General features: G+C 39.4%; 1 protein-coding gene across 1 annotated transcript; it reads left to right on the forward strand.

The window, feature by feature from the left end:
* The first annotated feature begins 580 nt into the window (after nucleotides 1-580).
* Nucleotides 581-11,910, forward strand: LOC4346673 (mediator of RNA polymerase II transcription subunit 25). The gene is made up of 15 exons (XM_015756532.3): nucleotides 581-886; nucleotides 2,295-2,325; nucleotides 2,427-2,490; nucleotides 2,611-2,741; nucleotides 4,264-4,473; nucleotides 4,580-4,645; nucleotides 5,557-5,764; nucleotides 6,959-7,014; nucleotides 7,095-7,817; nucleotides 8,935-8,988; nucleotides 9,356-9,384; nucleotides 10,017-10,085; nucleotides 10,190-10,274; nucleotides 10,737-10,823; nucleotides 10,911-11,910. The coding sequence occupies exons 1-15, from the start codon at nucleotides 777-779 to the stop codon at nucleotides 11,514-11,516; spliced, it is 2,529 nt and encodes an 842-aa protein (XP_015612018.1). The 5' UTR covers nucleotides 581-776; the 3' UTR covers nucleotides 11,517-11,910.
* The last annotated feature ends 28 nt before the right edge of the window (nucleotides 11,911-11,938 follow it).

The following is an 11,938-nucleotide window of genomic DNA, read 5'->3' on the forward strand; positions in this document are numbered from 1 at the left end:
CAGGAGGTGCAGGAGGGGGGCACCCGATTTTTCTCTTGAAAATCGGGCACCCGATTCTTAGTTACTCCCTCCATTCCATAATATAAGGGATTTTGAGTTTTTATTTGCATTGTTTGACCACTCATCTTATTTAAAAAAATTGTGCAAATATAAAAAACGAAAAGTTGTGCTTAAAATACTTTGAATAATAAAGTAAGTCACACAAAAAATAAATAATAATTCCAAATTTTTTTAATAAGACGAGTGGTCAAACAGTGCAAATAAAAACTCAAAATCCCTTATATTATGGGACGGAGGGAGTACCTCCTAAAAATACCCTTAGTTTAGCCGAAAGGCTACACTCAAAACTAACCTGATGTATACTAAGAAAGTAATAAATGCTCACAATTCTTCCCAACTATAGAGTACCATTATTATTACATTTACTAAACACCATAAAAGAACAATACAACTCTTTTTTACACCAAAATTTCCCCATATTCCCCTATGGCCCCACCTGTCATCCACACAAAAGCCCACCTTTCTTCTTATGGGCCTTGGGGCCCATATAAATTAGACCCCAGTACCCCACCCCTTCGCCGTCATCTCTCTCTAACCTCACGAAACCTAACAAGAAGAAGAAGAAGAGAAATTCCGGCAAGGAAGGGAGGGAGGGAGAAGTCGTTGGTGCGGGGGAGATTGATTTCGCGGGAGGGAGGGGAGCTCGAGAGGCGGTGATTCGGGGAGTCGGCAGGGTGGCGCCGGGTGCGGCGGCGGCGGGGGCGGCCGTCGGGGGGATGGCGGCGGCGGCGGCCGAGAGGCAGCTGGTGGTGGCCGTGGAGGGGACGGCGGCGCTGGGGCCGTACTGGCCCGTCACCGTGGCGGACTACGTCGAGAAGATCGTGCGGTAATGCTGCGCCCGTGCTTTCCTCCCCCCGCCGCGCCACCCTGCTTTCTTGTTACTAGTTGACTGTACGGCCGTCGCGGATTAGTGCATCTTGGATTTCTTGATGTGGAAGAATTGGACCCTTTGTTGATTGTTTAGCTGTTTATTTTGAGACGAAGGGAGTACATGGAACGCGAAGCGGTAGCTAGTTAGTTCTTGATAGTGGAAGTTAGCAGCTATCCGTGTATGTGTTTGATATACACAGTTTTTTAGTTATATTAGTCGGATATATCGTTCACTCCAAGCATTAGTAGGAGATTTGGAGATTTGTTGTTTGCTCTCACCTTCTTAATTGCAAACATTAAATGGTACTAGTTAGCTTCAATTCTGTTTCACAATGCTTATTCAAAGAGTAAGAATGCAAGCGCATCATCGATGTGTGGAAATTCGTGGTTTCTTGATGAACTGGTTGGTTGTTGGCTATATGGTGTTGTGGCACGAGATACATCTTTTTTTGCTCCTGATTCGAGGAGACTTTGTATCACTGCATATGTGCAGATCTATGACAGAATGTAGCATAATTCATCTTCTACTTTGGGTTTTATGCCTTTTCTAGTTCCTCCTTGCTCATTCAGAAGTATTTTTCTTCAGTCTAGCATATTTTAGTGTTTTTTTTTTCATGAATGATGAATGATTCCCATGAAAACCAATTTCAGTTTTTGGCTGGTGATTTTACTACTCTTCTGTACAACCAGTAATGTAATGATGGGATGTCTGTTTGGTTATGGTTATGGCTTTTCTGAAGTCCTTGTTTTCACTCTTGTTAATTAGTTGATGTTCTGGTTTCGCATGGGTGTAATTGGAATATTCATCACATGAGTCAAATTTCTTGTGTTCAAGCCTTTCAAATAAAAAAAATAATGAAAGTGGGAGCTGTTTGTATTGTTGGTCAATAATCAGTTTGCTCTGAATTATTAGGGTTTGTTTGCAGTTGCTATCCTCCTGTGCTTATTATTTAGCTTCTGTGGAAACAGTTAAGAAAAACTTCGTAGTCTGTTTGAGAAATCAAATTAATGTTAGACGAATTCTGTTAGTCAATTTAAACTGTTATTTCTCTGACAAGTGTTCTGTTTTTAGAACTGAAATAATATCTCTATTTGCAACTTGATTAAAAGAGCAGCAGTTAGCCAAACATCAAAATTTCTATAAGCTACTGTACGGAACAGGATTATCATAGTCCACCTCAACGCAAAATCCAAATGGAGCCTTTGATGTTATGTGGTGATCCACCACAGCTTCACTCTCATATACTTACTATCATGAAACTTTTAAGCTCATCTCTTGCTAGAAATTTTTGTCAATTTCTGTAGCACTTAGTAACCTTTGCATTTTTAGTACTACTATTCATGAAGCATTTCAATTTATGCAGGAGTTTTTGTGCACATGAAATGGCAGGACAGGTAATTTGCTCTCAGTATTTATCGTCGGACTTACTACTTGATCCATGTTTCCTTGACTTGTGTCAAAACTCAAAAGTGTAAATTATTATCGTGTTATGCAGAAGCTCGCAGGGACACCCCCTGAACTTGCATTAGTCGTCTTCCATACCCATGGTCCTTATAGCGGTAAAGTTTGATATCCTCCATGCCCTAAGCTTTTTATTATGATCCATTGCAATTATTTGTATTTAGTTCTATATCAACAAAACATGTAAGCTATGATAATTCGCTTTTGATTCCTTGCAGCTTTTTGTGTGCAACGGAGTGGATGGACAAAAGATATGAATGTGTTTCTTTCATGGTTATCTGGAATATCATTTAGTGGTGGAGGCTTTAGTGAAGCTGCTATTTCTGAAGGTCTTGCTGAAGCATTGATGGTATTGACATATTGGCATCGTTCAGTTCTTTTCACTTTTTGCACATAATGACTTCCTCTGGTGTTTCCTGTACTTTTTTTTTTTGGTTCAAAATGCATAAATTAGAAACTGTGGCTTACTACTTCCAAAATTTCAGTACTGCATATGGTTGCCTACTTTTGAGTTCCCGTGCAAGGTTTTAGCATTTTGTTTGGCTTGTGCAATCATGCTTCATTTGGCATATGAAATGATGTTTCTTTTTTGCCAAATGGCACATCTTTCATGTTAACATCAACAGTAGCAACCTTTAGTTCCAGGCAAGTTGGGGTAGGCTAGAGATGAAACTGATGTGCAGCCACAAAAAAACTAAGGGAAGTATAGTACTAGTAATAACAATATAGTTAAAGAAGACGTGAATTAGGTCATGATTCTGGGCATGTGGACCGCCAATTTCCATGCAACTCTATCCAAAACCATAATTCATCTCCACAGGAACGACTGGGATTTTTATGATGGCTTACCAATGTTATCGCAACATTCTTCCTTTACTCAGCGTTAGGACCAGCTATGCTGAAGCAAAGGCAGAGTTTGGTATCTTATTAACAGAGATATTTTGATTTCCTAGATGAAGGGAAATACCTCTTTTCATCTCTCACTGCACCTGAATTTGGGTCCAGTTTTGTCTAAATTAGTTGATCTACAATTTTGTTTCTCATAGTAAGCCCTGTAAACTATTAGTTGAGCCTGGACATTATGTAGAACCATGATACTTAACAATACATGTTCTACCCAACCTTTTGGATTACTTTATTTTCCAAGAATTATAGCTTGTTGTCTTGGTATTGTTATTTCCAGTATTCTCTAGAATCTGTCCTTTAATGCCCTTCTGCACAACATATGATTCATGTGAGAAAATTCTAAGGTGGTTTGCACATCCACTTATCAGCTATTGTCTCATAAAAAATGTCTTGATCTGGATATCAGCTACAGATAGCCTTACCTTAGTAAATAGAGTGTATAACTGTAATCACCATTTCATTAGGTTAATTTTTGTAAGGAAGATTTTCATTAGATCAACCCTATTAGGAAACTGGATGTCTGGGCCAGTACCCAGAATAAGCAGAGTGAAACTAGTATGATCAGAAGTTTAAATTCTATGAATGTACCTATATTAGTATGTTAATTTTCCTATGGTACTGAGTCTTCAAAAATCAAAATTTCAGTCTTCATCCCTACTATTATAAAGAGGGAATCGTCCTCCTCCACCTCCACATAAAAGCCTCTTTCCTCCATAAAAACTGTCCACCCTAAAAAAAACTGTTTACTAATAAAGCCAACCATTGTATAAACACCGAACAGCTCACTGGGCCCAAATCCTCCCACTAAACTTAATAAAAAAAACCATTGCAATGCATGACAGCATGAGCCTATAACTAGTTGAAAAATACTTGGGTCTTTGAATTTGATATCATTTTATTTCTTGAGTTCTCTATGAATTAAAGTATTTATTGCCTTTATGATTTTATTTCCTGTGTGCAACTAGATACTCCAAGGCAGTTCTAGTAACAGTCAGAATCATCAAAGCCATGAAGTACAAAAACATTGCATACTTGTTGCAGCAAGTAATCCTTATCCACTGCCTACGCCTGTCTACCGCCCCCTTGTTCAAAGTAGCGATCACAAGGAGAACAATGATGGAGCAAAAGAATCTTGTCTTGCTGATGCTGAGACTGTTGCAAAATCATTTGCTCAGGTCCTACACAAATACTGATATCTAGCATATTGCTGATTACCTGTGTTTCAATGAAGTGGTCAGCAGTCATTGTTGGTTCTAATTAATTTTACTTATATTGATGTAGTGCTCCGTTTCATTGTCGGTGGTATCTCCTAAACAGCTTCCAACTCTGAAAGCAATATACAATGCGGTAATTTCGTTATTTTGTTTTGCTAAATTCTGTAAGCCACAAGCCATCTTTAATAATCTTCTCCTGGTATTTTACTTGTTCATTGATGGTATGATAGTTGCATCTTGATTTACAGAGGGTTGAAAAACTCACTTAAGAATATATCTTTTAAAATAAATTATAAGCATGAACTTGCAGAACTGGCCGCTCCACTATTACATATGTTCTTGTACTTGTACACAGTACTAAACTTCATATTTTCATTACCATTGAAATAAAAAGAGTAAATTTTATCAAACACCACCTATTATGGTCCAAGTTGCACAAAACCACAGGGATTTTGGCACATGACACATAACCCCATGTATTATGGCCCTAAGGTTTAACAAGACCACACCGTTAACCAATTTTACATACTCCTATATCAAAGTTTTAAAAGTTTTAGTTACATTCATGTAACATTTATATGATGGATAAAAAACTCATAAATTTGTGATGTGATTTTATAAATGATCAATAGTGTGGTTGTGTGAAACTTTATAGCTATAATACCTGGTGGTTAAGTGTCACGTGCCAAAACCCATGTGGTTTTGTGCAACTTAGACCACAACACCTAAAGGTTAAGTGAAATTTACTCAAATAAAAATGAACTCAGTTTGGATTGTACTGTCATTGTATCTTATTTGTGGATAAGAAAAATATCCATTTATTTCATTTTTTTAATTAGTTAGTATCCTGCCTGAACTTGCTAGCTAGTCTTTGTATGGTTTACAGACTATAAATCTATGAATTGGCATCCTTATCTATCATTAGTTTAATACAAGCATTTTTTAACTTACATGATATAAATTTTATCTTCTGCAAGACCTTCGACAGTTTGTACTGATGAATAATTTGCACCAGGTGCTGATGTTGTCCATGTTTTGTTGCAGGCAAAGAGGAATCCTCGAGCGGCTGACCCATCAGTGGATCATGCAAAAAATCCACATTTTCTTGTTTTGTTGTCTGACAATTTTTTGGAGGCTCGAACTGCTCTAAGTCGCCCTTTACCTGGCAACTTGGTCACAAATCACCCCATTACAAAAATGGATACAGCTGCAACATCTGTGCCAGTACCAACTTCAAATGGCAACCCCTCAGGTTGAACAAATGCTAACATTTGGCTTAGTCTTGCCATGGTATTTAGCCTTTAGTTCTGTTCCTCTTTTGGACGAAAGGTTGTGACGTTGTTACGATGTTTGTGAATATGTAGGTGCTTACACATAGTCTAGCGTGAGTCTGCTTTAACAAATGCTTGACACAGCTTTGTTAAGGAAAAAAATGTTAGGCTAAAGTGAAATAAACCATTGCCATAATTACTCCATGGGCTGAAGCAACATAGGTTAACAATTATCGTTGCATATATTGGTACGCCTGACTATTTTAATAGCAGGAAGGATTCTGGCAATGCCCTTATGCCATCCATTTTTGGCCCGAAAAAAGCATATCATTGAGTTTTCAAAGCCTTAGAGGAATAAAATGTATTGTGAGCTCTCCTCTATTATGAACACGATGTGCTTGTGCATCTGACATTACATGGGACTACAATATAATTTCCTATAGTTTATCTCCAATTTGTCAAGTACAGATGCCTTGAGCTGGAGATGAAGAAAAATGGATGTACTGAATACACAAACGTGAAAACCTGCCTCCTAAAAGCTTGTACCATTGTGTTCTATTTGTCCCCTTCCCATCTGGGTGGTTTTTCAATTGTAGTGCCAAGAAAACATAGATTATTCTATAATGATTGTGTCTTCATGGTTATCATTGGCATGGGGTCACAACTAATTGTTTGGACTCTGAGTGATAATGCTTTCAATGGCATGGTGTCTTCGGATTGATGAATTCTATATGGATAACAAGTTTTGTTTTTCAGCATCTTAATCAAAATTAACACTGAGGATACAAATATATCGCAATTCCTGTTTTTATACACAGCAATGTGGTTTTAAAGGTATTCGTGGATATACATAATTTGTTGTTTTTGTGAGTGTTGATGAAGCCCCTTCATTGTTTGTTTCATAAATAAAATTTTACAGTTTAATGTTATGAAATGCCAAATTCTTATTGTTTGTATTGTACATTGCTATGTACTAATATATGCCAGATTGCCCATCTACCTAATTAAAGTGGAACATATTTCAAGTCTAGCCAATTGCTGGTTTTATTTGCATGATCCAGTTGTGATAAATCTGGAATTGCCTTATATAGAAATTTGTTTTTGGCTTCTGGTTATATCCGTATCATTACTATCTTCCATACTGAACATGACTAACTGTTATAAGTATTTTTCAGTTAATGGACCTATGCTTACCCGCCAACCAAATGGTGTTGTTGCAAATATTAAAACGGTAAAGCTTTGAACAACATACTCTGTGACTTACCATTTTGCTGTATGTTTTCTCATTGTGAAAACAATCATCACTTTCAGGAGCCAACAACTTTACCGCCCATGGTTTCTGCACCTGCTTTCTCGCATGTAACACCTGTTGCAAATGGTGTTTCACAAGGATTATCATCAGTACAAAGTCCCTCACCGTCCCTTATTTCACAGGAAACTAATCTTGCAAATGATAGTGTGCAAGAACATAAGCCTTTAATAAACCCTATCCAACAGTCAATTCGACCTGGTGGTCCAGCAAATGTCAGCATCCTCAACAATCTATCACAGCATCGGTCAGTGGCAACCATTATATCAGGTGGAATGCCTGGCATCCCTATGTCTGGAACAGGACAGTCAATTGGTAGTCAACAAGTCGTACAAAACACTGCTTTTGGATCAAACACACCCATAACAGGCAATTCAAATATTGCTGTGTCATCTTCTTTGGGTGGCATCCAAAGCAATATCGGTATATCAGGGCCTCCTGTGACACAGGGAGGTTCAATGGGTAGTACGCAATTGGGACAAGGTGGAATCAATACAAACCAAAATATGATAAGTAGCCTTGGGACAACAACTGTCTCTTCTGCACCTGCAATGATGCCAACACCAGGGATGGCTCAACAGGCAGGTGTAAATTCTCTTGGTGTGACCAACAGTTCTGCCATGAACATGCCTATAGTGCAGCATCCTAATGCGCAGCAGCAGCAACAGCAACAGCAACAGCAGCAGCAGCAGCAGCCACCGCCGAAGTACGTCAAAATTTGGGAGGTAAAAGATTCTGTCTTTGTCTAGCATCCATGTAGCAATTGGCTCTACCCTCCAACCCTCTAGTAGCTTAGTAGTTGTTTGCTAAATATAAAAGGAAATATTCCGTATGACACACATGTAATTTAATGTTTTTCTAATTCTGACCATGAGCTGCAATAATATATGCACCCTCCCAACTATTGAAATCGTTTGCCTCAAAAATAAAAAAGGAACTATTTAAACCCTTCTGCTAATCAACCAGATGAGATAGGGCTGTGAATGGTCAGAGTTAGTCTCTTTATTTTTTGGCCTTTTAACAGTTCCCAACCTGCTTTTTCCTTGAGAAAGCCTTCCTGAGATAAAAAGACAACAATTTGAAGGTTGACCTCTGGGAATTCAGCCTGGTGTTGTCCTTTGTGGCAGTGTTTTTGACTTCAAGTGCTGAGTCATGTCCTATTAACCAAAGAAGAAAGTAGTGGACCCACCATTGAAGATGCTGATTATTTTTTCATCCGAGTAAAGCCTATTTTACCATCCTCAACTGTGTTAGTCTAGAAATCAACCTCAGCAGAGGCCCCCTTCGTACCATGAACCATGCTGGTGGTGGAAGGGGTGCGACTATTCTGCAATACCCTATAGACACATGCCACGTGTCTCTAGGGGCAGGTCATTTGCGGCATCAAGGTGACACATAAATCGCCTTGATCTGTTGGCATTAGCAAAGGTGTTGAAGGGTCTAGTTAGTAAGAAACTAACATTAGTCTTTAATCTATTCTCCCCTGTCCTTGTGGAGTTGTGGTGCAGCTGCTTCGATGGTATTGTCTCTCCGTGTGCAAGGACACCTCAATTAAGTGCATAAGAACCTGTATGGCTGTATCCATACCACATTCATTTCATGTATGAAGAATACTTCCCTAAAAGAGCTAACATACGAGCACATGATTATATCTAAATTAGTTTGAAGTCAACTGCTTATTTTTCCGTGTCATTTTTGGTTGTTTATATATTAGTAATGTAAATTTTATGTTCTATTTATCGTGTCTCAAGTTGCCTATGTTGATGATACTGGTATCATCAGTCAATATATGATTTGTTTGTTGTGGATGCATAATATGTAATGTTTCTATTTTTATTTCAGGGAACTTTATCTGGGCAAAGGCAAGGACAACCTGTATTTATCTGTAAACTTGAAGTAAGTTTCTGTTTGTTGGATGAATTGTCTGTGACTCCGACTATTATCACCCCCCTAACTCTGCCCACACAGATGACCTTTGCTCATTATTATGCCCATTTGAAGCTGACTGTCTCAGAAAGAAAAAAAGATCACAAGAATCCCTGAATTGTATATATTATTTGTACGATCATGATTGTTCAAATCTTCTGTTGTCACTGAAATGAAATTATGTATTTCATAGTTTCAGTGTGCACCTTTATAGCTGGAATATAGTGGCTATCCTTTTGTTGTAACTACTTGTCCTACATTTTTTTTTGTTTCAACACATTTATCTGCACAAAGCATATACTTTAGTTAAATTTCTGACTTTTAGCATGTCTCACAGGGTTACAGGAGTGGAACAGCATCTGAAACGTAAGTTTTCGAATTGTTGCAATGTTCTTGCATTCTTTTTTTTTTTTTTGTAGTTCTGTTTTGTGTCTATTAATGGTTGTATTCGAACCAACAAATCACCCAATGTCGGTATGCCCTATTTTAGTATTGTTTTGTAGAAGAACTGGAGCAATGGCTGATTGGTAGCTGCTTGGTATTCACAAGTTTCTGTTCCATGCAACAACTAGTTAAGCCATTGCTTGTTTTTAAAAAATAAACTGTACTGTACAAAAGGTCTACGGTACAAGACCAAAATGGAAGCAACTCAAGTTATAATGTTGGAAGTTTTTAGATATAATCAATGAATGCTGTGGATTTGCTTTATACTCCCTCCGTCTCATATTATAAGGGATTTTGGGTGTATGTGACATATCCTATGTCCAGGTTCGTAGTACTAAGGATATGTCACATCCACCCAAAATCCCTTATAATATAGGACTGAGGGAGTAGTACAGTGCCTTAATCTTGTTAAGTGAATGGAACCTCCAAACCGATCTTGCAAAATTCCTAATAGGATATTTTGCCTAATATAGAAATGTCTTGTTCCCTTGCACTGAACATGTACCTTCTATAATGTCGTTCCCTTGCACTGAACATGTACCTTCTTTGTCCAGACTTGCAGCAGACTGGCCTGAAACAATGCAGATTGTGCGCCTTATAGCTCAGGAGCATATGAACAATAAGTTTGTCTCAGCCACTCCATTTCCATGTTAAAAATGATCCATTCTACATTCTCATAATTTGAATCATTCTCTCTTTTGTTTTTGTTTATTTGTTTATTCTGCAGACAATATGTTGGAAAAGCAGACTTTCTAGTATTTCGGACATTAAATCAGCACGGCTTCCTTGGGCAACTGCAGGAAAAGAAGCTGGTCAGTGCATAATTTAACCTGTTTAATGTTTATTATTATTTCATGCCACAATTATTTGGTCCCACATCTATTGCATGCCACTCATATGGGTCCTTCAACTAGTCAAATTAGTCCCCAAGCTTTGTTAATTGGCTCATTGTAATCCCTGTGCCTATGTGTCACCGCATGTTGTCTCATCTCACTCAAGTCAGCGACTAGGTACCTAGGGTCTCCAGCCAACCTAGAGTATGGGACAACCGAATTCCGTTTGCTAAATTATGTAATATAATTGAAGACAGAAGTAGGCTGCTGTTATGCTTGAGGGCATATCAGTCATTTTATATAGTCTTGGGTGGCCTCAGGTTCCCAGCAGATCAAGGCAATGTTTGATGGTTGAGGGATACATGAACTATTAATCCTTCCGTTTAATCAATCATCACTTCTTAAATTTCTGTTAATGTTTCGAGTGGACTTCTGTTTCAGTGCGCAGTGATTCAACTGCCTTCGCAAACTTTGTTGTTGTCAGTGTCAGACAAAGCTGGGCGCCTCATTGGCATGCTGTTCCCTGGGGTACGTTGATTGCAGTTGCGGCTATCTCTATCTGCCTTGCTGTTTACCATTTTTCCGCTGTAGCTGAAGTAATTCCTTTCCCCCCAGGATATGGTGGTGTTTAAACCGCAGGTACCAACCCAGCAGCCACCAATGCAGCAACAACAGTTACAACAGCAGCAGAACCAACTACAACAGCAGAATCAGCTCCACCAGCAGCACCAGCTGCAACCACAGAACCAGCTGCAACAGCAACACCAGCTGCAACAACAGTTACAACAGCAGCAACTACAACAACACATGCAACTGCAGACACAAGGCCTTCCGCTTCAGCAGCAGCAATCCCAAGGCCATCCGCTTCAGCAGCAGCAGATGCAGCAAATGCAGCAACAACAGCAGCAGCAGCAGATTCAGCAAATGCAGCAGCAGCAGCAGATGCAGCAGATGCAACAGCAGCAGCAGCAGCCCCAACAGCTTCAGCAGCAGCAGCAACCGCAGATGGTCGGCACAGGGATGGGGCAGCAGCAACCACAGATGGTCGGCACGGGGATGGGGCAGCAGCAACCGCAGATGGTCGGCGCAGGGATGGGGCAGCAATACATGCAGGGGCACGGTAGGACGGTGCAGCAGATGATGCAAGGGAAGATGGCGCCGCAGGGTCCAGGAAGCATGCCGGGTGCAGGGAGCATGCCTGGGGGTGGCTACCTATCTTGAAGCACCTGATAGCCTGAATGCCAGAAGAATAAGTGGGCAATTTAACCCAGCCCTTTTGGCTGCACAAGCTATATAGCTCATGGATTACTTGCCCAGCATCCTAGGTAATTTTCCCACCTTAGTGTGGGATACATAGTAGGTGTTCTCAGTAGTTTGGTTTTGGCTGTGATGTTTTACCTGTAGATAGCGTCTTGGAGCCTACACGGCCTCATGTTGTGTTTTGTGTAGCTTCTTTTGATGTCACTGCCTTATGCTTAGCTTGTAGCTGCTGGAAGCAGATCAAATTTAAAGGATTAATTAATTAATAGTAACTCTGTTTAAGGATTGATTGACCAATTTCACTTGGGAGCCTCCCAAATAAATATGACTGCCTTAGGATTTTTCAGCTTTGTAATTGATGCATCAAGAGTATGGCAGAGTGG

Source organism: Oryza sativa, chromosome 9 (assembly GCF_034140825.1).
Source record: "Oryza sativa Japonica Group chromosome 9, ASM3414082v1".
In the NCBI taxonomy this organism is placed as follows: Eukaryota; Viridiplantae; Streptophyta; class Magnoliopsida; order Poales; family Poaceae; genus Oryza; species Oryza sativa.

Coding starts and splice junctions, on each gene's coding strand:
- LOC4346673 (XM_015756532.3), top strand. CDS start 777: ATGGCGGCGGCGGCGGCCGAGAGGCAGCTGGTGGTGGCCGTGGAGGGG. Junction 2,326..2,426: donor CACATGAAATGGCAGGACAG/GTAATTTGCTCT, acceptor CGTGTTATGCAG/AAGCTCGCAGGGACACCCCC. Junction 10,824..10,910: donor TTGGCATGCTGTTCCCTGGG/GTACGTTGATTG, acceptor CTTTCCCCCCAG/GATATGGTGGTGTTTAAACC.